The 26,934-nt window shown below is 44.4% G+C and overlaps 1 protein-coding gene across 12 annotated transcripts in view; it reads right to left on the minus strand.

The window, feature by feature from the left end:
• Window positions 1-26,934, minus strand: part of LOC130707593 (EF-hand calcium-binding domain-containing protein 11-like) — a 215,245-nt gene that overhangs the window by 16,996 nt on the left and 171,315 nt on the right. For 10 of the 12 annotated variants that reach the window (XR_009007494.1, XR_009007492.1, XR_009007486.1 and 7 more), the window contains one exon: window positions 17,071-17,135. Coding sequence is in view for 2 of the 12 variants with exons in the window: in XM_057542842.1 (XP_057398825.1) it covers window positions 17,071-17,135 (65 nt within the window). In the remaining 10 variants the exon portion in view is untranslated. Of the gene's footprint in view, window positions 1-4,884; window positions 4,950-17,070; window positions 17,136-26,934 lie in introns of all 12 variants that reach the window. The other 2 variants (XR_009007488.1, XR_009007487.1) reach the window with 1 other exon arrangement.

The following is a 26,934-nucleotide window of genomic DNA, read 5'->3' on the forward strand; positions in this document are numbered from 1 at the left end:
TCTTATCTTATCTGGGTTCCCTGACTTGTATTTAGACCTTAATACAAAGTTGTGGACCTAACTGCTGAATGATGAAGTTTTGGGAGTTTCTGACTGCAAACCAGACACACACAACAACAGCAGCACTTCTATCCAAATTGCTTCAGTACAGAGTATAGATGGAGGGTTGATAAAATAGAACACAATCTCAGGTAATGTCTCTGTTCTTATGTGTATTTTCCTTCATTTCTTCAAGTGAATCATGAAACAATCACAGGATCAGCAGGAGAAACCTATGAAGTATATTCAGGTAAAACATGTTTTCATTAGTTCTCCTTCTGGTGATTGGAATTTCTTTGATTTTATTATCCATAAAAACGTTGCCACTTATATTCAAAGTACATCCGAGAAATCTGATCATGAAGTTAGAATGCACATACCTCCTTCAGATACTCTTAGAAAACAGTGTCTCTCCATGAAAGCATGAGAAAAATACTTGTACAGCATCTTATTTGCTTTACCATTGCTTTAATGCACTTTAAAATTTATCTACATTAATTGGGAACAAAGAAACAAAAATAGACATTTCTTTGTTTTTCATAAATAACTACTCTCCATATTTGATAAAAATCTCAAAGCATTATTTTAACTTCCCACAAATATAATACATACAATTTTTTTTTTCTGAAATAATAAGGTCAGCAAATTAAGTATCTTGACACTAATATAACCACATACAACTGCTATTCTACTGACTTCCAGGAACAAAACAAAAACAGAAAACTTCTTATCAAGATGCTCTGGGTTTCCTTTTGCTAGTGTTAGGGATCTGGAATTATAATCACCTGCCAGTAATAATTTTATAGATTCTAGTTGATTGTCTACAAATAAAATATCGCTGGCTCTGCTTTGTGAGTTCTGGATTTGACATGACACTGACAATACCGCATGGGACAGGCACTATACACACATGGAAATCAGAAAAAGTACTGAATGCCCTGGACTCGAACTACTGACTCAGTATGTGCCTCACTTGGCTCAGTAATAAATTCACCTGCACCAAACCCGTATCAAAAGTCACTACATCTCTCATATATATAATATATATTATTTATATACACACCCACAACACATACACACTATACATACAGTTTGTAACAACATGAAGTAATACTGTCTTCAAATGATGTACCACAGACTGAAATAAATCCTGTAATTGTCATCAAGCTGCTAGAAGCTTTTGAGAGTTCTGAGCCAGGTTACTTAGTTACTTTCATCCTGCCTACCCTTCATTCACCCTGCTTTAATGTCTTGGTAGCTTTTTCTTTCAAAACCACCCTCCTCAACCCAGGCGTATTTCTTTCCCAGGATCACTTGATTGGACTTTGGAGGCAAGAAAGGGCATGCAGGGGGAGCAGGAAATCCTCAGCCACTGTACCTCACACCTGCCTAGATTTGTGATGTTCTCTGTCCTGTTGGCCACATTCGGTGTTAGAAAGCAGTTATTCAAAGCTTTGTCCCTCCTACCCCCCTTGGTCTTTCTGTAGAGCACAAAAGTGAAAGAAGCCTCTTTAGCAGGGGCAGCAGTTCATTAAAATGTACAACTACATTTCCTAGCTCTGGGGTTCCCATTCTGTACTTGAGACTGCAGGTCACGGATGCTGTTATTAAGGTGCGGTGTGGGATCCATGAGGTTTTCTCCTGGCAGCCGCTGTCAGGATTAGTGCAGCCCTAGCCCAGGAGGAAACGGCCTAATGAATACCAACTTGGAAACAGTGGTGTCAGCACGTTATTTAAGCTTGTACATTGCTCACAATTACACACAACACACACACAGGCTTATCTCTGGAAACGACTACGAGAAAACATGACAAAGGTTTGCAAGGATAAACCAATAAGGCACCAAGAATACTTATTTTCAGCCAATTTAGACAACTTCAAAGTGTGAGGTTAATAATAGAAATTAAAATGACTTCCTAAGTCTTATCAACTGATTTACTGAGAGGTTACCTATTAGTTCCTTCTAAATCTTTACCCCCTAATCTGTGATGGGAGACGTTGCTTACAATTGAACCACGAAAGGGACAGCCCAAAAGCTGTACATGTGAAACTAAACGGGGCCTTAAATCCTCACTAAAATCACAGAGCTGGCTGTGAAGAAGCTGCTAAACCACCCCACAACCTTCCATTTTATAATTGTTTTCACGAGTATGGATTGTTTGCCTAATAAAAATAAAAATCAGAAGAAAACAGCATATGAGATGGAAATAGGGGGCGACCATAAATAGATGGGCTTCTCTGCCCTGGGTAGCGGGAGGGGTGGCTGAGGTAAGACTTGAGGGAAGCAGGTGGGCTTCATCTTTGAGGGAAGGGAGGGGGAGAGCAGCGGTGAGAACAGAGGCTGAAAACACAGGCAGCTCTGAGAGTTGGCCTGGACCTAGACCTCCAAATGCATTACCTGTATTGCCTCTCCTTGGCTTAGTATCCTTTGTCTTAACTGTCTTTTTTTTTTTTTTTTTTAAAGTAAATTGGTTGTTCTTTTTAGGTTTGGTATGTTGCCAAAATGAAAAATAGTTGTTTTAACAGGAAGAATTAAATCACTTCAACCACATCATCCCACAACTTTTAGATACATTCTGCATCATCTTTACACTCCTCCACAAAAAAAAAAAAAAGGAAGAGGAAAAACCCAAATTAGGCACAATGACCTAAGGCAGCAGAATAATCTATGTACTTTCTGGGAAGACATGTTAACTGAGGGAAGAGGTCAAGGTGATCAGAAAAGTTCCTCATTTGAAAAACAAGAGAGGAACTGGCCCTCAGGCAGGGGATCTATTTCAAGGTTCTAAGAAGCTTCTGAACAAGTAGAGGAATTAGATGTGCAAAAAGTTCTGTAGCTCTGTGTACAAGGTTTTGTCGAATATACTGAAATTTTGATTCAGAGGATGAGTGTGTAAGAGCAGTGCATTTTTATAAACGTGAATAGCTTTTGAAAGTCCATGAAAACTATAACACCACTACCTAGCCACTCCCTTCTCTTCAGAGTCAAACCGATCTTCTACTACCTTTCTCAGAATCTCCCCACAATTCTGCCCGGAACACTTTTCTTTCATCTCCCCATCTTCTTTCCTGCAAGGAATTAGGGAAGCTACCTGAAACGGACATGGTGACTTTCCCATCTCCATCCTGGATCATCGTATCTCGCCACTGCTTTCGAAGGCACGTACGTCACATATGACTGTCTGTGCACTTGTTAATGACCTGTGCCTTTGGGGTGGGTATCATGACTTTGTAAGCTTGGCTAAGTGAGCGTTTCTGCCATTGATGTAATATGACGCATCTTTGGTACTGAGGCCCGGAGCGACACTGTGATGGAGAAGGGCACAGTTAACCGTGTCAAGGAGTCCATATGGGCAGATTTAGGAGCTGCAGGGCCAAGAGCCTTGCCCTACACAAGCAGCACCCCTCAGCGAAGTGTTCCCTGACTCCTGACTTCCTCCCCACAGAATCTGAGCCCTTCTACAGTGGCACAAACCACCCAGGCTTCTTAGTGATTCTGTCTCCCAGCTAGACTGCGATGTCGCAGCTAGGGTACCTGGCACATTGTAGGAAATTAAGGAATGTTCGTGAAATGTATGCATGTAATTCACTGTTATGGGCTGAATTGTGTCCCCCTCTCCAAATTCATATGTTGAAACTCTAACCCCCAATATGACTGAATTTGGATACAGAGCCTTTAAAGAGGTAATTAAGATTAAACGAGAAGTAAGGGTGAGGCTCTAATGCAACAGGACCCTAACAGGGCCCTAATCCGATAGGACTGGTGTCCTTCTAAGAAGAGGGAGAGACCAGAGGAAGCACACGTACAAAGGAGAGGCCATGTGAGGACACAGAGAGAGGGTGGCCACCTGCAAGCCAGGGAGAGGCCCGGGAAAAATCAAGCCTGCCGACTCCCAGCCTCCAGAACGGTGAGAAAATGAATCTGTGTTGCAGAAGCCCCTCGGTCTGAGGTATTTTGTTGTGGCCGCCCTAGCTGATTAATACATTAACTGCCCAAGCATCCTGTATTCTGAAGTGAGGACCCTGGGGATCAACTCTGGCTGCTGAGAGAACTTCTCAAACATCCCGAGGTTGGTTGCTTAAGGTTAATCCTCAACAAAGGGAAGCTGTATCCCATCTTCTGTCTGTCCTTTGTCACCAATGTGGCAAGTCTGGTTAAGGTAATGCATTTCACCGACCCCCACTTTGCCAGGGAAGGTGAATGTCATCATTGCCTAAGATCCTGCGCCTCTGGGAAATTACTTAGCTTGACCGACACCACCATATGCCCTGAGACCTTGGCACCTGTACCCTCATGGATGATGGCCCTTCTTGGGCAAAGAAGAGTCTCAGAGGGGAAGATGTGCACTCAGCCTTCGACCTCCCACTTGATGGCCACGAATACTTGCATATGTAACCTAACATTTTCTTGTCCATTGCCTCGTTTTTTTAAATGGTTGTGCTGTTGTCACGGACAGTTCCTTTCCCCCTCTTTGGGAACTGACCCTGACTTGCAATCTGGAGACCCTTCCATCTCCCCATCCGTCCATGTGCTTCCAAGTGACGCTTCCACCCCCCATGTAAACCAACCGGCGCCTCCCATTCCTCTGATTACGGTCCTGGTTCCAGATGGTCACGTGATGCAAGCTGGTCTCATTACAGTGCTGCTCGTAACTTCTTCTGGGAACACTGGGAAAACGCTAGAGTCAAAGTTTGTAGCCCAAGAGGCTGCAGGCAGCCCCTCTGTAAATTCAATCTGACCCTCTCCGAGCCTATTCCCACCAAAGGCAAAGCTGAGTTGGGGGAACAGAGAGAATAGGTATTATTATTACCATGATCCGACTTTGTCTGTTTAACTCAACTCACCATCTCTGGAAAGCTCTCCAAGCTCATCTTCTTTCAAATGACAGCCAAACCACTAAGTGGGCATCCTAGGACAATGGGGAGGTTGGAATTTCACTGACACACAGAAATCATCAGTGATATATATTTAGCTGAATGGATGCTATTCACTTAGAGATTCTTTATTAGTCAGGACTCTTGGATGTACACATACATACACAGACAAAAACACCCACGTCAAGCTGGGTTAAGTAAAAAGGAGAATTTATGAGCTCATCTAATCGAACCACAGGAAGGACAGTAGTAGAGTGGTCCCTTGTCTCTGCTTCTTTGCGCTGGTGCCATTTCTTGTACACTGGTCAGTTCTATTGATACATGGAAGGCCTTGTGATGACAGCGCATCCTTTAGAGCTCCCATACCCAACAGAAGAAAGACCAAGGTAGAACTCTGGCCTGGGCTGGGTCATGTGCCTATCTCTCAACCAATCGCAGAGGCCAGGGAGCTCCTGTAAAAAGTTGGCACCTCTCATTTGTAATATTATGTTGCAATATCATGTTGGGGGAGCGAACAGTGGGCCCCACAAGAGAAAAAAGATGCCACTCATGCCCTGATATGGCTATTGGTACCCATGCCGTCCCTGTGAGCACCCCAATCAGGGCCTACAACAGCTGCAAAAGTTTAAAAGTGAAAACTTCCTTCATAATTGTTTCATTTCCCAACCATGGCAAAACTTAAAAAATGAAGTCTCTCAAAGTCTGAGAAATATGGTACACACAAATGATAAATGCAGAACTGGCTTTTCTATATGTCACAGGCTTTTTGTCTCTTGTCACAATGTCCTCAGAATCTTGTCCAACGTGTAGGAAATGACTCCATAGCCAAGACACTGGGTTAGAGTAGCCCTAGTGGCAGGTGTCATCAGGCACAGACCTGTGGTTCTAACACCTCCCTGCAAGGCGTATCCAATAAGCAGAATGCGATCATCCTGAGCATGCCGCATAAAAAAAAAAAATCACAGCCCAAAGAGGGGCCAACCATGTGCGCTACAGTGACCGTGAAGCAGGGGACAAGTTCAAGAAGATCCTTTAAACAAAGTTCTAAAGTTCCTTATCACTGCAAGTATGTCTCTCCTTCTTTCTCTCCCTCTCCCTCCCATCTTTTTTTTTTATTTTTTAGTTTTTATTTATTTATTTTTGACTGTATGGGTCTTCTTTTCTGTGAGGGCTTTCTCTAGTTGTGGCAAGCGGGGGCCACTCTTCATCGCGGTGCGCGGGCCTCTCACTATCGCGGCCTCTCTTATTGCGGAGCACAGGCTCCAGACGCGCAGGCTCAGTAATTGTGGCTCACGGGCCCAGTTGCTCCGCGGCATACGGGATCCTCCCAGATCAGGGCTCGAACCCGTGTCCCCCGCACCAGCAGGCAGACTCCCAACCACTGCGCCACCAGGGAAGCCCCCTCCCATCTTTGAAACGAATCTTTGCAAATAGTTCGTATTCTGGCACCATCAAGACACTAAGAGGAAGAAACAGGAATACAGATCACAAACTATTCCAACCCATCCCCAAGGAAACTTCTTCTTCTGTGTCACATTTCTGCAAGATCTTAGTCACTCAAAAGCGTCCGTGAGAACAGCTGGTGAGGGCTCAAGTTCTCCTCCTCCTGTGCATATCTTGTGGACATTTGCCTTCATGTAGCAGGAGCTTCAGAGAGGCTGAAAACAGTCTTAAACATTCCTGAAGATGTAACATCTGTTCAACTGGGCAAGGATTTTTTTTTTTTTAATGTTGTTGTCTGGGGGTGGAAGGAATTGAAAACCTCAGGAAATCGCAGAAATGCTATCATAAACATAATGAATTCTATTCACTGAACACAGTAATCACCAGGCACTGTGCTAGCCCTGTACATACACTATTTTAATTCTCACAAAATCCCATGAAGCACTACTATCTGCTTTACTGGCTGGAAAGGCTTGAACAATCGGATAAGCTGCTTGAAATCACGCAGCTGGTGGACGGCAGAGGTTGGCCTTTGCAGCCAAGACTGGCCAGCTCCAAGATCCATACTCTTCTCTCCCATCATGCTGCCTCCCCTGGAGGGGAAGCAGTGGTCATGGCAGCTACACTCGGAGCACCTACTAAGTGCCAGGGACAATACGCAGATCGTCATCTAATCTTTACATATAATTATATTCATCTTGCAAGACTGGTATTTTTGCATTTTACAGCAGTTCAAAGAAGTTTACGTAACTTTCCCAAAGTCAGAAAGCAATTAGGCAGTAAGGCAGGGAATGGATCCAGGTGGGCCTGAATTGAAAACTGAGGTCTTTTATCCTCATACCATCTTTTGTGGGATGGAAACACCAGAGGAAGAGGGGCAGGGGGGTGGCAGGGGAGTCACATCTACACACACGCGCACACACACACACACACACACACACACACAGGCATACACTCCTGACCTATCACACGCAGCGCAGCCAGTACTACCCAGGGGTTCTCAGCCACACCTTTTGGTCGTCAAGGGAACCAAACAAGAACACAAACTTGACCTCTTGCAGTTTACAGGTGGATGCTTTTAAGTTCACTTCTGAAACCGTGATGTGAACATTTCCCTTAGCCTATTCTAAAAAATTCTTCTTCATTGTAAGCCTCTTGGCAATTGTATTGAAATATTTCTAAACTTCCATCCACGCACGGTTAAACAGGACTTCAAGGGGGCTGACTTTTTCAGTTGTATTTTAAGATTGAGCACTTTGATAAAAGCAGGTTCTGCAGTACAATACGATCCAAAGTTCTCTAATCTTTTTATTTTATCATCTGTACGATACAATTTAATAGACAAGGAAAACATTTTTAAAGGCTCCAAAGATTAAACTATAAGGAAATATTCCTGTCACTGAATTGTAACCCGTGTAAAACTATCTTTATCTCTCTATTTCCTAGTATAAAATTCAGATACACTCAAATAAAATATTCATTCTGATAAGAAGTGCACCCTCTCATTGCATTAATCTTTGAATGACTAATTTCAGGATTTCCCTTTCTCTCTTTCCTCAGTCTTTAAAATATCTTAAAGTTAGCTGTTTGCAAGAGTCATGTGAGGGGACAAAAGAAGAAAGGAAGCCCCTTAACTACTCAAACAAAAGAAGACAAGCATTCATTTCTATCTTTTTGTCTCATCGTTATAAATTGCTTTTAAGCATTATAACTGGATTCTCCCCAGCCCCAGTCTGCAAAACACAGCAGGCTGTCTGTCTAAACACCTAAAGTGCAAAGCTGTTTAGAAATATTGATGCCATTTTGAGCCAAAGATGAGTGTGAGCCCAGGTTTCTGATCCTGGCTCTGTGACCTTGAGCAGCACAATTGCTCCAGGCCTTATTTTTCCCATCTGCAAAACGGGAGTAATAATACCTAAGGCATAAAGCTAATATAGGAATAGTGTAAAGACTATATACAGCCAGACACAAAAGGTCACTTACTGTCTGATTCCATTTATGTGAAACGTCCGGAATAGGCAGGTCCATAGAGACAGAAGATTAGCAGTCGTGCCCCAAAGGCCCTAGTGCCACTTTAATCATCAGAGCCCACAGGTGGCTTTTCTTCAGCCCCATCCATCCCCCCGACGCCCGCACTGGCTTCTCTGCAGAGTGGCTGCTCTTGCCCAGTCCCCCGTCTCTGAAACTCTTTCCCTTCATTTCAGTGATTTCCTCCAGTTTCTGACTAAGCGGCTTCTTTGATGTCATGGTTGCTTGCTGCCAGCTGCACTCCTCTTTCTATCACAAATCTAGGTCTTCAAGATGGAGCTTTCCCCTCTTTTTCATTCTATAACCCCCTGAAAATCTCATCTATGCTCGTAACTTCCACGGTCATTTCTGGATTGACAACTTCTAAAACTCCCTCTCGGGCCCTGCCCTCCAATCTCCTAAACTCCTGCCCCAGTTTCCACCTTCCTCTGGAAACAGCAGAACCAGCTTATACCCACCCACCCGGCAGGGGCCTGGCCCAGAGGAAGCTCTCAATGCCAGGTCCCTGGTAAAGCTGGCAGCTCCTTCTGGCCTCCCTATTTCTGTCTATAGGGCCGAGTACAACACTGGATTTTCATGAACAGGGTTTCTATGGACAATGGTACAGAGACTGGCTGAAATTAAAGTCAGATAGGAAAACACAGGCTATCTGGCTGATGCTTTCTCAGTGTCCATGCCAGGCTGCAGACACTGGGAAGTTGGGGCAAATCTGGATTCCCAAGAGACAGTGAAGGACTTTCCTGGTGGCACAGTGGTTAAGAATCTGCCTGCCAATGCAGGGGACATGGGTTTGAGCCCTGGTCCAGGAAGATCCCACATGCCGCAGAGCAACTAAGCCCGTGCATCACAACTACTGGGCCTGCACTCTAGAGCCCGTGAGCCACAACTCCTGAAGCCCACAGGCCACAGCTACTGAAGCCCGCGCACCTAGAGCCCGTGCTCCGCAACAAGAGAAGCCATCGTGATGAGAAGCCCGCACACCGCAACGAAGAGTAGCCCCCGCTCGCCACAACTAGAGGAAGCCTGCATGCAGCAACAAAGACCCAACACAGCGAAAAATAAATAAATAAATAATAATAAATTAAGGGAAAAAAAAAAAGACAGTGAAGGTCAGAATTCTATCAAAGGCTTCTTTTAGAATTTCATTTCCTGAGTCAGACAAAGACAAATACTGTATGGTATTACTTACATGTGAAATCTGAAAAATACAACCAGCTAGTGAATATAACAAAAAAGAAGCAGACTCAGATGTAGAGAACAAACCAATGGTTACCAGTGGGGAGAGGAAAGGAGGGAGGGGATTAAGAGGTATAAACTATTAGGTACAAAATAAACTACAAGAATATACTGTATAGCACAGGGAATACAGCCAGTGCTTTATAATAACTATAAACGGAGTATAAGCTTTAAATATTGGGAATCACTATACTGTACACTTGTAACATATAATATTGTACAACAGCTATACTTCAATAAAAAAAAAAGACGGGGGTAAAAATAAAACAAAACTGCATTTCCTTACAGTTTTTAACTAACTTAGGAGCATGTTCTCAGTGACCACACAGAACTTGAGTGATGAGAAGAACAGAGCAGCAGCCCTTTAACTTCACTTGATAGTAAACAAAAATAGCCAGGTGACTTTATTATTGTATTACATAAATATCTTTACAAATAATTCAGGGCAGAACAATAAGACAAACAGGCCAAGAGATAAGGGCTCCTCCAAAAAACCAAAGGGCTTCTGCAGGCCAAACAAAGAGAGAAGGCAATTAGCACTAGGGGGAAAATGTAGAGAGGTTTTTTTGTTCCCTTTCTGTTATTACTGTCATTTTTTTTTTTTGAAATGGGTATGCCTGGGAGCAAGAATCAAGAGATTATGCATTAGGTGGATGCCCTCTTTGCAAAATGGACAAAAGAGTCAGCTTGTGGAGCAGATTAGATGAAAGAAGCCAAAGAGCCCAGAGGCTGCAACCAAATGGGAAAGCAATGTGTAGGGGAGGGGCAGGGTAAACCCGAACAAAACCTTCAATCTGTGTCTTGATGGAGAGAAAGAAGGAAGCGTCTGGACCAGAGACCCAGGCCATGCAGACACCCTGGTTCTATCAGACAGGAAACACTGGCGAGGCTGGCAGTGTGAGTGGACATCATGCAAAGGAGAGGCTTCTGGGAGACCGCTCCTTTAAGGAATTTTGGAACCTTTCACCCTGAATACGCCAGGCCAGGATTAACGATCAAAAACCTTGGGCACGAAACAGAGTCAAAGGTTAACTTCACTCTTTATTAAGTGTTTGTGAGGTGCCAGGCCAGGCACTGGACTGGACAAATGTTTCCACGTTCACACCTTCCTTTAATCTCTGCAAAGATTCTGGGGAGCACAACTCGTAGCCCCATTTTACAGACACTTGAAACTGAGGCCCAAGGTCAAACAACTGGGTGCCCAAAGAGAGAGGGATTTAAACCTGGGCTGATGTGGTGCTGAATCCGTGCTTTGTTGCGTGGTCATCTATGCACCTGCTGGGTATGTACAACTGTACAGCAAGGGGTATAACTCAGTCTTTGTGAGCTGGGGGACCTCACACGGAAGCAGTCCTATTTGAAAGGAATCTGATATAAAGAGTTGAACAAGTTGTCTTTCAGATCCACATATAAATCCAATAGGATCCGGGGTATCCCATCTTTTGCCCTGTTCTGAGAATCACTAGCCCCAACAAATGGACAAGGGAAATTTTAGCAGCGAAGAGAAACAGCACAGGGACACCACATTCAGAGGATGCTAGCCCTGTTTTCCTAAGATTCATAGTTTTGTACAATGATATAATAACTATGGGAATTCAGCCTGTTCTCAGGGCTTTACTGATATGAATTCATTGAGTCCTATAAGAACCCCATACGGCAAGCATGTTTATTATTATCCCCACAGAGAGGGTTAAGCCAGGTGCCCACGAGGCCAAGATGGGTCCTTTCCAGGTTGTCCAAATCTGTAGTAGGTTGCCTTCCTACGATCCATGAGAAAGGGTCTGAGAAAGGGTTTGTTCAAGGATCAAGATGTAGCCAGCCAACCATCACCCTGTTTCCTCTCCTTGGGCCATCCGTGGACACTGCTGGCTGAAGGTAGCACTCCTCCCGCTGAGCTACGCCTCGAAACCATTTTGACCCACTTTACTATATTTCATTTTTTCTTGTCTTTTTTTTTTTTTGGTCGCACCACGCAGCATGCAGGATCTTCCCCGACCAAGGATCAAACCTGTGCACCCTGCAGTGGAAGCACGGAGTCTTAACCACTGGACCACCAGGAAAGCCCTTGACCCCCTCTAGGGAAGTTGCGAGTATGGCTCAGAGCTGTAATCCGCAGGAAACCCCTGCCACTCCTGAGGTCCGCTCCTTAATTCACAGGCAAGAACATGAAATCCTAGGGGTGCCTGAGTTTTGCCCAAGGTCAGAGTTTACCAAGTGGCAGAGTTGGGACCACAGCCAGGTCCCATCACTGGTAATCCAGGGCTCCTTTCCACAGGAGCTTGTTTCTGATGTACTGACTACTTGCTGCTGAGACTTTCACAGCCCCAAACACAACCAAAGGGAGGTACTGCATACATTTTACCAGAAAAAACCCACTGCGGAGCTATGGGAGAGGGTAAGGCATAAGGGTTGTGGAGAGCGGGCAATACATAATAGGACTCCCAGGAAAATAAGCGCATGAAGCCGGCCTAGAACTTGGGAAGCTGGCATTCCCCAAAGCAGGTCATCTACTGGGCATAATCAACTTCCTGCACGTTTCACACCAGTGGCAAGCACATCTGTGCGCTCATGGGGACAACGTGCATCTGACAGCAGAAGAGCTGGTTTCCTTTCCCCTATCTGCTCTCGGGCCTGCGGCAGCTCAGTCCTGCTCTGTGCACTGAAAAGGCCTGGAAGGTCTTCTTTCCATTTCATTAGCTCATCCAGGGGGCTGTCAGAAGTGAAAAGAAATAAGCATCTGCTAGGCATGTTAGGGAATTTATTTTAATTCCACCCCTGCATCCTATGGGAATAGAGTTAATAATAATTAGTGGCCCCATACAGGAGGGATAGAGAGGAGAAAACCGGAGGGAGGGCCCGGAAGGCTGGCAGGGGGTTGGTACCTAGACAGGTCTGCATGACCTGTGGTGGCATCAGGGCCTGAGCTGCTTTGCAAGAAGGGTTGGGACGTGTGGTCTGACCCCAGGATGGGCGGTCAGTGGTGGAGGGGGCAGGCCCTGGGCCTCCCAGGGGAGTTCCAGCCTAATCTAGTGCCTGACACACAGAGACAGAGACTAATGAAATGCTTGCAGGTGGGGCAGTGTGTGTAGGCCCAGACGGTCAGCTGGCTCAGAGCTGTAAAGGCAGCAGCTTCTCTCTGAACAAAACTCCGTGGGGAGCTCGGAGGCCTATAAAGCCTATGAAGGCCAAAGCGGGGCAGACATGGAGGATCGGATGGGCGGCACCTCGTAGCAACTCCTAGTAGAAGAAATGATGTGAGCCAGAGCAGCGATGCCGTGTGTAGCTGTGGGATGCACCCTCCAGGGGGCAGACCCTGAAGGGTCAGACCAGAGGTGAGGAATGTCTTTAATTAGGAATCACTGACTCATTAAATAATTCATTCAAGGGTGATAAAGTAACCTAATTTTAAGTTTGATGGGTGAAGGGAATATGTGTATCTAGGTGGCAGAAGGAGAGGGGGGAGTTCGGGGCCAGGGAGTTTGGAAGAAAACATACAATAGTTTACTCTTTTAATTAAGAAAATAAGAGATATTATAACCTAAGAAATTTAAAAATGTACTTCACAAGGACACTCTACTCAATACTCTGTAATGGCCTATATGGGAAAAGAATCTACAAAAGAGTGGCTATGTGTAGATGTATAACTGATTCACTTTGCTGTACACCTGAAACTTACACGACATTGTAAATCAACTATACTCTAGTAAAAATTAAAAAAAAAAAAGATGGTTAAAAAAATGTATTTCACACACAGAGATTGTCACCAAGACACACAGAGACAGGCAGAGGGGACAGTTGGGGACACCTGTCAGCTGGCCACTCCTGAGGGCTCTGAATAAGCCACACTTATCTGTTGGGCCCCATCCTGGGTCCCCTTTTAACAAAGGGTTTGTCCCCTTCTGGCAATCAGCTAGGTTACTATTGTACAAGATCTGAAGTGCTCTCTACCCACTGAAACTGCTAACATACTAAAATGTCTCTAGCAGCCTAAATGGCATTTAAAATAAATACTGTGAATTGATGAAATGACCAATTATGTTAAGTACCCATGCCTGGTGTAATCCAAACTGAATCTTACCCCATTATCCTCAAAACTGCAAGATGATTCAGCAGGCCCTCTTGCCAGTGAATCTGCGAGAACCGAAACACAGAGGCCGCCCTCAACAGGACCTCGAGCGCTTCCAGTTAATTCTTGCAATTGCTTTTATGCTGGAAAAAAAGAACTGTACTACCTCTCTGCTCAACAGCTTATAAACCAAACAACTATTAGACAATACACATCGGTTCCCCACTGTACCAATTAGGTCATTCTGTTCCACTGATTTCAGGTTTTACCTTCCATTACTTCCTCTTTGGAAATCTCAGCTTTCTTCTGAAAAACATCTTGGAGTGCATGATGATGTCATTATTGCAAAGTGCCCGCAAAGCCCTCATTTCTGCATCCACCCCATAGAGCCCCCATCGCTCTCTCTACCTGTGGTCCTCTCGTGCCCCTGTGCTCTGGGCGTTTCCCTCCTGGCACCACCCCCATCTATTTACTTTTTAAGGCCTTGTACAAGTGTCAACTCTCCCAAGAAGTGACAGGCCCACGTTCCCTCCCTCCTGTCAAAAACAAGGCTCTGTCCTCGAAGCAATGGGGCACATCTGCTCATTTTGCTGCTTTTGGATTCTTTTAGTCTCAACCCGTAGGGTGACTTCACAGAGCAGGTTCTCCCCGGCCCCGTGCAGTCCGGTTTCGCCAATTCTGGTTGTAGTCAGGGCCCACGGTCACAGCTGGGCTTTACTGGCCGGCTGCTGGGTCCCTGTGTCACCCTGTGTGACCAAGCTTCACCTACTACCCTGCTTCTAGGAACTGGGTTTTTTAGGGGATCCTCCTGGCCTGCAATCCCAATCCTTGTGGCTGGAACCTAGTAACAGAGTTCTTTCCTAGTCTGATTATCTAGAAAAACATCCTCCTGCTTGCTTTAGACATAAAGAAAAAATGTGGACATATATTGAAAATATAAAGTATAAAGATGAGAAAGTGAGCATAAATCAGCTACATTTTCTTCTACTTGATTCTAAACTAAACCTTCCTCTGCCATGACTGGGCAGCTCCCTTCTTTCTATGCCCGTATCTTTACTGTAAAACTTTTGTTCGTGGGCATCAGCAACTTCTTGATGAGCCAGTACTGCCCGCCAGAGAAACACAAGAATATGACACAAATGAACTTATCTATGAGACAGAAGCAGACTCACAGACATAGAGAACAGACCTGTGGTTGCCAAAGGGGAGGAGGGGTGGGAAGGGGATGGAATGGGAGTTTGGGATTAGCAGAGGCAAACCATTATATATAGAATGGATATACAACAAGGTCCTATTGTATAGCACAGGGAACTACATTCAATATCCTGTGATAAACTATAATGGAAAAGAATATAAAAAAGATATATATATATATATATATATATATATATATATGAATCACTTTGCTGTATAGCAGAAACTAACACAACATTGTAAATCAACTACACATCAATAAAATAAAGTGTAAAAAATATTAATTCAGAAGAACACACAGAGTTTAAAAAACCTTATTACAATGTAAGTGTCTCGTGAACGCTCTATACAGATACAGCAAATGAAGAAACACAACAGGAAAAAAACCATTAGCAAATCCCCACCCACACTCCAGAATGCTCACCACGATACTTCTGATTTTCACATGTACAAAAAAAGTAAATGGGATGTATTGAATTGGATGTGGATTCAACGAGCATCTGAAATCTGTAATAATTTAATTCTCAATGCCTAGAGTAATTAGGAGAATGTTTAACCCTATGTAGAAAAGAAAAAAAGTCTACCACCCATGAGACAGAATCTCACGGTGAAATCACTCAACTTCATAAACCTTATCAATTTTTCCCTCATGCTTCTGTCCTGCAGAAATAACCCAAAACTAACATGCTTAGAGCAAATCTTCCCTAATGTGGAATTAATGAATAAAAATCCTATAAGAAAATGCTCTAAGTAAATAAAATCCCTTTTGTGAAAATAATCCAACCATGAATGATATTCATATCATTGCTACAGATCTAGAGGAAAAATAAGGATGCACATAACTTTGAAATCCACTTGAAAAAACCCAAAGGCTCATCATAATCGGTCTCCATTTACACTTTCTGAAGGGAGAACAGAATAGATTTTTTTTTAAATTATGTATTAATTTTTGAGAGTGGAGGGAGTTCTCTTTTTTCTTAAATATTTAGGATATTTATGATGGTCATTAAAATTAGGATTAATCAGACCTGCCTACCTAAATTTCACCTGGACCAAGCAAAGATGCAAAGAAATTCTTAAGTTCCCAATTTCACAGGCTATTAAAAAGACAGCATACAATTGTATGGCCTTGAAAACAATAGCACAAATGTGATGACATCTCTCACAATTGTTTGAGCTACTCTGGAAACCTGAAGATAAATGCCTCTTTTCTTAGCTACATACATATTCTACTCCTTCACACACATGGCTGGCCCTGGGCGTGTAACTTTTAGGGAAAAGAGGCGTAACAGCTCTAAACCAACCAAGATGCACTGAAACTCCACACCCTAAGCCCAGTACAGTTCCAAAGCTCTTGGCAAAACCAAATCCATCTGCTTTGGGCCAGTTGTGCCACTCTGACACCTACCCAATCAAGAGAGGCTAATGGGGAAGTTGGAAGACACTCGGGGGCCAGCCAATTCCAGCTGATCCGCAGAGCAGACATCTCCCCAAAGTACTTTCTCGAAGTAGTTAGCGTGCATCTCATGGCTATTTTTAGCTATGTGTTCTTCTTCGACTTTGGCCATTTTTAAAGAAACTTGACAGCAAAAGTAGAGATGAAAGGCGGTTTGAATTCCTTGAGTACAGGAAGTCGCGCAAGGCAGCTGAGGATGGACCGGACAGCAGAAAGAATGTCCCCCTGCAAATGATGCCGGCAGGGACGAGGGAGGGTGTGTGAACTCTGAGCCTCAGAACAAACCACAGTCACCCTTCCGGGCACACATGGACGTCAGGGCAGAGCAAGCAACAAGTGGATCTCCACGATGACCCAAGTGCCAAAACACCCACAACATTCCTCACAGCCCAAGCACTGGAAACCTGTAATAGGGTTTGATTTTACCAGCCCAATTTATGCTATCGTTGCATCCTAACTGCCACATAATTCCAATTTCACCAAAGCAAGCCAAACACTTCTGGAATCTGACCAGTGACAGCAGACCAAAGAAGCCGTCTTATTTCAGACCAACAATTCATATCAACCAGGAGACGTCAGTAGGAAGAAATAAAGAGAACTGGACAAACAGAGCCAACCCACAGCAGTCACAGAGTGCCCGCTCTGCAGCAGACAGAACTCTCCTGACAGATACCAGGAGTGAAGGAGGAGTGTGGGGATGGGGGAGGGGGAGGGGGGGCCGCCAGAGACCTACCTTGTAGAAGGGCTCCATTTCTCTTGAAGAAGGTGCTGCCCGGCCAGAGGGGTGGACCTGATGTGCTAAAACAGAATAGAAACCAGCGTGAGGGCGAGCTTGTCTACACTCACTCAGCAGCACTCAGAACTACCGTTCCTCCAAACGCATCCTTCAAAATGGCCTCAGCACACTTTCCCAATTATGCATTATTTACACCCTCTGAAAATGCATCTTTAAAAACCGTTAGGGCTTCCCTGGTGGCGCAGTGGTTGAGAATCTGCCTGCTAATGCAGGGGACACGGGTTCGAGCCCTGGTCTGGGAGGATCCCACATGCCACGGAGCAGCTGGGCCCGTGAGCCACAACTGCTGAGCCTGCGCGTCTGGAGCCTGTGTCCCGCAAAGGGAGGGGCCGCGATAGTGAAAGGCCCGCGCACCGCGATGAAGAGTGGCCCCCACTTGCCGCAACTAGAGAAAGCCCTCACACGAACCGAAGACCCAACACAGCCAAAAAATAAATAAATAAATAAAGTAGCTATAAAAATGATCTCTCTTTTAAAAAAAAAAAAAAAAACCGTTAGGCTTGTCTTATGATGAATGGGCTTCATATTTCAACGTGCAGAACCCGTCCATGTGGGTATTCAGGTTACTGTCCTAACCCTGCTCCCTCTTGGGCACTGAAATCATTGGCAGGTAAACAAAATGGCCACATCAGATGCTCAACGTCATAGCTTATAACTTTCGCTAATTGCTTCATAATTTGATGACTTTATGAGGCAAAGAACTCCCATCCATGTCTTCTGAGATCAGCAGGTTTTCCACTACTTCCTAGTGCCACCTGCCCATTATAAATACGAGCTTGCCTTTCTTGGCTTTTCTACCACCAAATTCTTAATATACAGATATGACCTTGATCGACTCCCTCCCTCCCCTGTCTTCTTGTTTCGTATCCCGTTTTCAATTCCTTGGCTTAAAATGTTGCACTCCATATCCTATAAAACATTTTGCAGATATGTTACCACTCATGGTCCTGTAACAGGAGAGGCAAGAAAAGACGAAAGATTAATGTATCACAATGACACCTTACTACATTTATAGACAAGCATTTTCACTGTTTTAAGACACCCAGTGAAAAACTTTTTAACCAAGCCGGTCTTGGAGTAGAAAGGAGGTGATTCTAAATCAAGGATTGGTTTAGATTAATGTTAGAAAGCACTTAGTCAAAATTGTTACTACAGCCAGCCCAAGAGGCAGTATAAATTACTTTCTCCAAAATAGAATGTGGCAAATGATACCGGTTAATGCATCATCTATCACCTTCAATGTTAAAAATAATTTAAAAGTTGGTCTAAATAATAAGTTTGTAAGTTTGGCAAACACGGACACACACACACACACACACACACACACACACACACACAGAATAAGAAATCTGAAGGACTATCCAATGAATGTTTCTAGAGTCAATCAGGGTCTCTAGTAATGCAGGGGAACAATACTGTTAACAAGAAGGAGAAATGCCAGTGACACATTCTGTTGACCAACATTTCGTCCCCAGAGGTACAAATAGCACACCAGGTATGGGGACATGGACATGTTACATGGTTGGTGAGGAGTAGAGAAGGAGGAAGAAAAGTGCTACAGCACACAAATACATCAAAGCAATGTCAAACGTGTTAGAAAACACACAGTATGAACCTTGATGTAAATGATAAAACTTTTGTTTTATCTTGGTTCGGATCCACTCTACTCAGAGTAAGTGAGGATAATGCATCCCAGCTATGGCTTCTCCTGCAGCCCTGATTCTCAGCTCTGGCTGCTGTGGCCTCTGAGTGGCCAGGAGTTGCACAGGACAACAGGAGATCTGGCTGGGGTCTCAGGGCTGCAGGATGATGGCAGCAAGCTGAGTTCTCTTCTATCTGATTCCTGTCCTATTCCGATTTGAGGCTGTTAAGGCTCAAAGTTGCATGAAGAATAATGTGCATTAAAATGCTTAAGATTATCTTTTAACAACCCCAGCCAGCTCCTGGGATTCTACCATCTTATTTTTATAAGAAAGCAGGAAATAGCCAGCTGGCTGTGGCCAACACTGAATCACCTGATTTCTAAAGATATTTAAAAACTGAGGACTTCATTATAGAGGAGTTGGCGCTTCTGGAGAATTCAATAATTGACTATTAGTGCAGGAGCCTGAATATCCAGCTTACTTCCCTCCAAATCTCCTTTTTATTCTGAACTTGATTTGGCTGAAAACTGAGTAGACGCCAGGGATGGAGTAAACGTGGGGAACGGAGGACGGGTAAATCCAGTGGTTTAGCTAAGGAAAATTCTCTGTATGATAGAAATCTACTTCAAGATTTCTACAACATCCTTTTAATGTACCTAAGTCACTGATCGCTATTCTGGTCGTTCTGCTGTGCTGCCGGTGTAATCTACACTCTCACAGTGGAGACAGATCTGGACTGGCCCACCTACCTGCTCTGACGTAGCACCCGTTGTGACTGATGCATTCACCTGTGGGCTCGATTCCTGCCATGCTAATTGCAAAGCTTTTGAGCTCAGTGACCCCATATTCTACACTGTTCTTTGGGATGGTCCCTCCAAATGACATCTTCTAACTGTTAGGAGAGTTAAGGATTTATTAAGAGCTTGTTGAAAACTGTGCTTGGACATGGAGAGAAAAATTAGAAGCCATATTTTATGGCCTCTAGGAGCTTACTGTCATACTTAGCTAGCTATAACCTCTGTGACTCTATCTAAAGAGACTAGAAATGCTTGTGGAAAGGCCAACGGTTATGGCCCTAGTGGCTACAGGTTGGGGAGACAGCAAACTGATTTTTTTCCTCCATCTGGAGATATCCCTGGCTCACTGACCTTTAAAGCTCAAAGTTAGTTTTTAAAAAGTATATAAAGTTACTTAAAAATGTATAACAACCACAGTAATTCAGAGAAGCTAGTGGTTGAGATCTTTGTGGGAGTATCTCAGGCCACCCTGGAAACCACTCATTTGTGTGGCAAATCAAGGAGGGGAGGGTGGGTGGCCTGTGCAGAGGAGGATGGGGGACTCTCCACACTCAAGTCACCAAAATGCCAGTGAACTTGTAAATAGTCACTGCCATGGGAAGTGGCCACTAGGGCCCCCTTCAACCTACCAGGGTGGGTTTTAATCACCTTACAATGGTGCTCACATTGCCTGAAGACAGGATGCCAAATTACCACGTACAGAGCACAATGATCAACACTTTTCCGTGGGATCCTCCGATCCCATGAGAGGGCAAGGCAGAACCCACTTTCCCCATTCTTCAGGTGAGGAGATGGAGGGACTTGTCCAAGTCATCACACGGCTGGTGAGTGACCAGCCCAAGACCAGCCCACTGCACCACAGAGACACACGTCAACGGCCCCGATTTCATTTCTCATCGTCCAGCTTTCTCTTCCAGTCTTTCGGCACCAAACCCTTAGCTATCCTTCTCCATGGAAGAAGGCTGTGGACGGTATTTCACTAGGAATCTCTCCAAGGCAAAATCCCAGGCTAGAAAAAGCAATCAGGCTCACCAGATGCGAAAGACAAGACACGTGGGCTCATATTAGCAGAAACAATACAACGCTGGCGCCACCAATGTCTCACTTCAGTAATGCTCTAACAAAAGCTCATGACCTTCAGCACCAGAAGCCAACCCCACGTGTGGCAAAGGAAGTCGAGCAACAGGTTAAGAGGGCCTGGCCTGCCAGAAAAGGCAGTTTGTCAACTGGCATTTGAGAGCATTGATCCGGCCGATCATTAAGACCAGAGCTGAGCCAGCAAATCCCAAGGGATGTGCCCTTCCACCCCACCAGCATCTGCCAGAGACTCAGAGCTCTGTCTCTCCCTGGGCCTCACACGCTCAGCTGCAGTTCTTCCAGCTCCCAAGGCGACACTGTAGGTCAACAGGTCGTCCGGCCCTAAGGTGGCTCTTGGCATAATGATGTCATCTGTCATGTGACACCCATGAGCTGTCATCATTGTCAGAACCGGATGAACTCTAACCAAGACCCTGGGAGGTTCTGGCAAGATCCACACCTGTATTCACCAGCCTGGACTTGCTGTGAGTCTAAGAAAAGAAAATTAGGAAAAGTACTTCTTTTCTAAGTACTTTTTTTTTTTTTGGAAACTTTTTTTTTTTAATGCTTTATTTTATACTTTTTTTAAAAATTTATTTATTTATTTATTTATGGCTGTGTCGGGTCTTCGTTTCTGTGCGAGGACTTTCTCTAGTTGAGGCAAGCAGGGGCCACTCTTCATCGCGGTGCGCGGGCCTCTCACTATCGCGGTCTCTCTTGTTGCGGAGCACAGGCTCCAGACGCGCAGGCTCAGTAGTTGTGGCTCACGGGCCCAGTTGCTCCGCGGCATGTGGCATCTTCCCAGACCAGGGATCGAACCCGTGTCCCCTGCATTGGCAGGCAGACTCTCAACCACTGTGCCACCAGGGAAGCCCTCTAAGTACTTTTTAAAAAGTACTTTTTGTCTAAGAACCCAGTTGCCAAATGTGAACTGGTTGATCTGAAAGAGAGAACAGGGTACTGAAACATGGATGAACCTCGAGGACATTATGCTAAGTGAGATACGCCAGTCACAAAAGGACAAATTTCAAATTCACAGAGACAGAGTAGAAGGGGAGTTCCCAGAGGCTGGAGGGAGGGGGGAGTAGGGAGTTGTTTAATGGGTACAGAGTTGCAGTTTTGTAAGATGAAAAGAGTTATGGGGGTTGGTTACCCAATAATGTGAATGTACTTAACACTACTGAACTGTACACTTACACGGCTAAGATGGTATACTTTATGTTATGTGTATTTTACTACCACAACAAAAAATTTTTACTGTAAAATGATAGAGGGAGAGAGAGAGAGAGAGAAAGAATGAATACAGGAAGGACCCCAGAAGAAGTGAATCAAAGTCTAAAGAGTTTTGGGCAGTGAAAGATCAACCTACATGCTGTGTTTCTGAAGGTCCCCTGCAGTTAGCACCTCTGCCAGAGTGGCCCAAAGTACACTGAACAGCGGAAAGGGATGTGGTGAGACCAGCCTATCCTAACCTGGTCCTTACAGAGGCCAGAGCTTGCCTGCTAGTCTTCAGGCAGCTGAGCGGATCTCTGACATATTCTTAGCACCAGAAACAATGTGAAGGCAGTCCCGCTGGATGTGTGAAATCTACCATCAGACTGTGTTTCTCCAGGAATAAAACAGTCAAAGCAGTTGTAATGAAGGGGGAAATTCCTGAAAAAATACTGGGAATTCTACTGTTAATTCTAACTGTGGATTGATCAACAGAATGTCATAGAAAAACAAATATGACCTACACCACATACTAACACAGACACGTTGGGTGAAGGATGCCAGTCTTCAAGTTTGGAATGCAGGAATCAGAGAGACGTGTGTGAGACGGTCTCAAGTTTCACAAAACACCCTTCATAATTTGAGACGCATCACTAAAGAGTCCAGTTGAAAGTTCAGAATTCTCAGGGACGTTCAGAAGTTCAGAAGTCTCAGGGACTTTTACAACCTTCCATATAAAACCAGAGTATGTTGACATTCAAAGGGATCTCAGTGGCCACCTGGTTCCATCCGAGCTGTGGTGGGGACAGCACAAGATTTGGACTCAAGGAATTTGTCTGTTGAAAACACAAGCTGAAAACAGGTCTCAATTCCACTGCTACAAACAGGGAGCAGTTACAGCATGTAGTGCTGGAGAATTAAATGAGATGATGCATGTACAAAGGACACTCTGTGAACTGCAAAAACCCCAGCGGTTGTCTTGATTACAAGAAAACTGCAGTTCAGAGAAGTTAAATGATGTGCTCGGTGCCAACACTTCCTCCTACATCCTGTGGACTCTCCCAGTTAGGCTCTTGGCTTCATTTCTGTGACGGAAGAGCTAACCGCACCTTCATCTTCCTCTTCCCCTTAAGGATGCTTTGAGATCATCTCATTTGCAAACGTTCCTCCACCCGAAGTAGCAATGAACACTTTCTAAAAATCAATAGGCTGGAAGAAGCAGCTTCACGGATGCCACCTACTCTAAAGAAAGCTAAAAAAAGACAGCTCTGCCCAGAGTCCTGCATAGATCCAAACTATTAAGTATGGCTGCCCACAGTGACCTTTCAGGGTCAGGCAATCAAGAGGCAGAAGAGACCAGGTGGAAAGGTACCAGGACTGGCCAGTTTTCAGAGGCTGACAATTATTGGGAAGGCATTACTGAAGTGATCAGCCAATAACCAGCAAGGACCACAAAAGCCACAACGGAGAGTGTGGCAAGATCACTCTGAAGGCAAAACTCGGATCCTGGTAAGAAATGGAATGGCTTTGTCACCTTAGCCAAATGTTAAGACTGGAGAATTGGGAGACTGGGATTGACATATATACACTAATATGTATAAAATGGATAACTAATAAGAACCTGCTGTATAAAAAAATTAAGTTAAATTTAAAAATTTTTTAAAAAGACTGGAGACTCATCCTGTCTCCAACTGGATCAACCTGCAAAGCATTCCTGTGTGCCCATCACAGCCAAGGGTGTGCTAGGCTGGAGCGGATGGGGGGGAACGGCTGTGAGACTCGGACAGGGATGGCTGCTCTGGAGCAAGATCTACTGTGCGATTTTAAACACATCAATAATGTTCCACGAAGTATGCTATGAAGTTTAGGGCTTCCCTCCTCAGACACGTTTGAGATGTGCTGTTGACCTGTGGCAGGGTTTCTCAACCTTGGCACTGCTGACCTTTAGGGCTGGATCATCTTTATGGTGGGGGCCGTCCCGTGGGTGCTAGGGTGTTCGGCAGCCTCCCTGGCCTCTACCCACTAGATCCCGGCACCAACCCTCCCCAGTTGTAACAAATAAAAATGTCTCCAGAAACTACCACGTGTCCTCTGGGAGATAAAATGGCCCCCAGCCAAGAACCATTACCTGATGGTCAGCAACCCGACTAAGCTGCCCTCGCTCTTCTCTCCACTCGCCAAGTCTCAACCCCCCTGCCCCCCACCTCGCCCCCTGGTCCATATCTCATCAGGCAGAAACGTCACCTCCTCTTTTCTAAAACCAAAGCCATTCCTCACAAGCTCACTCACCCTCCGTTATTTCTACCTGTGTCTGCACCTTCTTCTTTGCCAAAGCAGCACCCCTATTGCCCTCTTTTCCTCTGGCATCCTTCCTCCTGCCATTATCCCTTGTCTCCCCTCGCCTCCCCCTTCCAGGACTTCATAGCTGACCCATCATCCAACATCACCTAGTGTCCAGATCCTCCTCTTGGCCCCCATGACCCTGCCATGCACTAACCAAGCCCAGGAGCTGGGCGACAGTGCCAGACCTCTGCTCTTCTGTGTCATGGTGTCCCCGGACTGGCTGCGATCCCCTCACGTCTGGGTCATCAGAGGCCCCCAAGTCACCCCGCCATTCAGGGCTAAGGGCCTTGATGGCTCTACAGTCCCTCTCCCCTGCCCACTCCATGCCCGCCCACATGCACTCACATGAGAGGCTTACTTTATTATTATTTTTTTCTAATGACATAAACTCTCTATCACTTTTGACATTATCTCTTTAAAACCCTTTCCAAGTTTAGCCTCACAACACCCACCTAGCCTGGCTCTCCTCCTCCCACTCTCCTTTCTATGAAATCTGCTAGCTCTTTGTCCAGCCTTAGCCCCATAATGATGGGTATTCCTAGAGTTTTAGCCCTCTCTTCTTTTCTATTCATTCTCCTTTCTTAGGAGAGTTCATGAACTCCTGGGAAATGTGGCTTTTCCAATTCTGTATCTCGAGCTGATCTTGCCTCCAGACTCTGGAATGTATTTCTGGCTGCATCCCCCCGTGCCACATCGATTCAAATGAGGGAGCCAGTTTCCCGCCTCTGTCTCCCCTGCCGGTCCCCACGGGCACTTTCCAAACTGCCCTGGATTTCTCAGTGTCTCTATTGGTTCTCTAGGGCTGTTATAACAAAGTACTACAGATAAGTATCTTAAAACAATAGAAATTTCTTCTCTCACAGTTGTGGAGGTTAGGAGTCCAAAGTCAAGGATGGTTCCTTCTAAGGGCTGTAAGTGAGAATCTGTTCTATGCCACTTCCCTAGTTTCTGGTGGTTGCAGGCAATCCCTGGACTTCCTTGGTTTATATATGCATCACCCCGTCTCTGCCTTCATGTTTATATGGCATTCTCCCTGTGTGTGCTTTCTGTGTGCAAATTTCTCCTTTTTATATTGGCTTAGGGGTCCAGCCTACTGCAGTATGACCTCATCATCGCTAACAACTGCAATGACAATATTTCCAAATGAGATCATATTCTGGAGTGCTGGGTGTTAGGACCTAATATCAATATATGAAGTTTTGGAGGGGACAACTCAGCCCACCACAGTGTCTGTGATTGTCTCCCTTTACACACAGTGCACTCACTCCCTGAAACACTGCGACATCTGAGTCTGTCTTCTCCTAAATCCCTACCACCTATGGCAATGCTTGGAACTTGGCTGTACCTGTCAATGTTTGTTGAAAGAATAAAAGTCACCAATTAATTTAACTCAGCATTCCTCACAAAAAGAAAAAAAAAATGACTCAGCTTTTGGTGATTGCCCGTAAAATGCTCAAGTTAAAAATTCTGGTGCTCATGGAACATTCTACAGGATAGATCATATCTTGGGACACAAATCAAGCCTTGGTAAATTTAAGAAAATTGTAATCTTATCAAGTATCTTTTCCAACCATAACGCTGTAAGACTAGATATCAATTACAGGTAAAAATCTGTATAAAATACAAACACATGGAAGCTAAACAATACACTACTTAATAACCAAGAGATCACCGAGGAAATAAAAAAATACCTAGAAACAAATAACAATGAAAACACGATGACCCAAAACCTATGGGATGCAGCAAAAGCAGTTCTAAGAGGGAAGTTTATAGCAATAGAATCCTACCTCAAGAAACAAGAAACATCTCAAATAAACAATCTAACCTTACACCTAAAGTAATTAGAGAAAGAAGAACCAAAAAAACCCAAAGTTAGTAGAAAGAAAGAAATCATAAAGATCAGAGCAGAAATAAATGAAAAAGAAATGAAGGAAACAATAGCAAAGATCAATAAAACTAAAAGCTGGTTCTTTGAGAAGATAAACAAAATTGATCAACCATTAGCCAGACTCATCAAGAAAAAAAGGGAGAAGACTCAAATCAATAGAATTAGAAATGAAAAAGGAGAAGTAACAACTGACACTGCAGAAATACAAAGGATCATGAGAGATTACTACAAGCAACTTATATGCCAATAAAATGGACAACCTGGAAGAAATGGGCAACTTCTTAGAAAAGCACAACCTTTCGAGACTGAACCAGGAAGAAATAGAAAATATAAACAGACCAATCACAAGCACTGAAATTGAGACTGTGATTAAAAATCTTCCAACAAACAAAAAGCCCAGGACCAGATGGCTTCACAGGCGAATTCTATCAAACATTTAGAGAAGAGCTAACACCTATCCTTCTCAAACTCTTCCAAAATACAGCAGAGGGAGGAACACTCCGAAACTCATTCTACGAGACCACCATCACCCTGATACCAAAACCACACAAAGACGTCACAAAGAAAGAAAACTACAGGCCAATATCACTGATGAACATAGATGCAAAAATCCTCAACAAAATACTAGCAAACAGAATCCAACAGCACATTAAAAGGATCATACACCATGATCAAGTGGGGTTTATCCCAGGAATGCAAGAATTCTTCAATATATGCAAATCAATCAATGTGATACACCATATTAACAAACAGAAGAATAAAAACCATATGATCATCCCAATAGATGCAGAAAAAGCTTTTGACAAAATTCAACACCCGTTCATAATAAAAACCCTCCAGA

The sequence above is a fragment of the Balaenoptera acutorostrata genome, chromosome 3, assembly GCF_949987535.1.
Source record: "Balaenoptera acutorostrata chromosome 3, mBalAcu1.1, whole genome shotgun sequence".
Taxonomy (NCBI): domain Eukaryota; kingdom Metazoa; phylum Chordata; class Mammalia; order Artiodactyla; family Balaenopteridae; genus Balaenoptera; species Balaenoptera acutorostrata.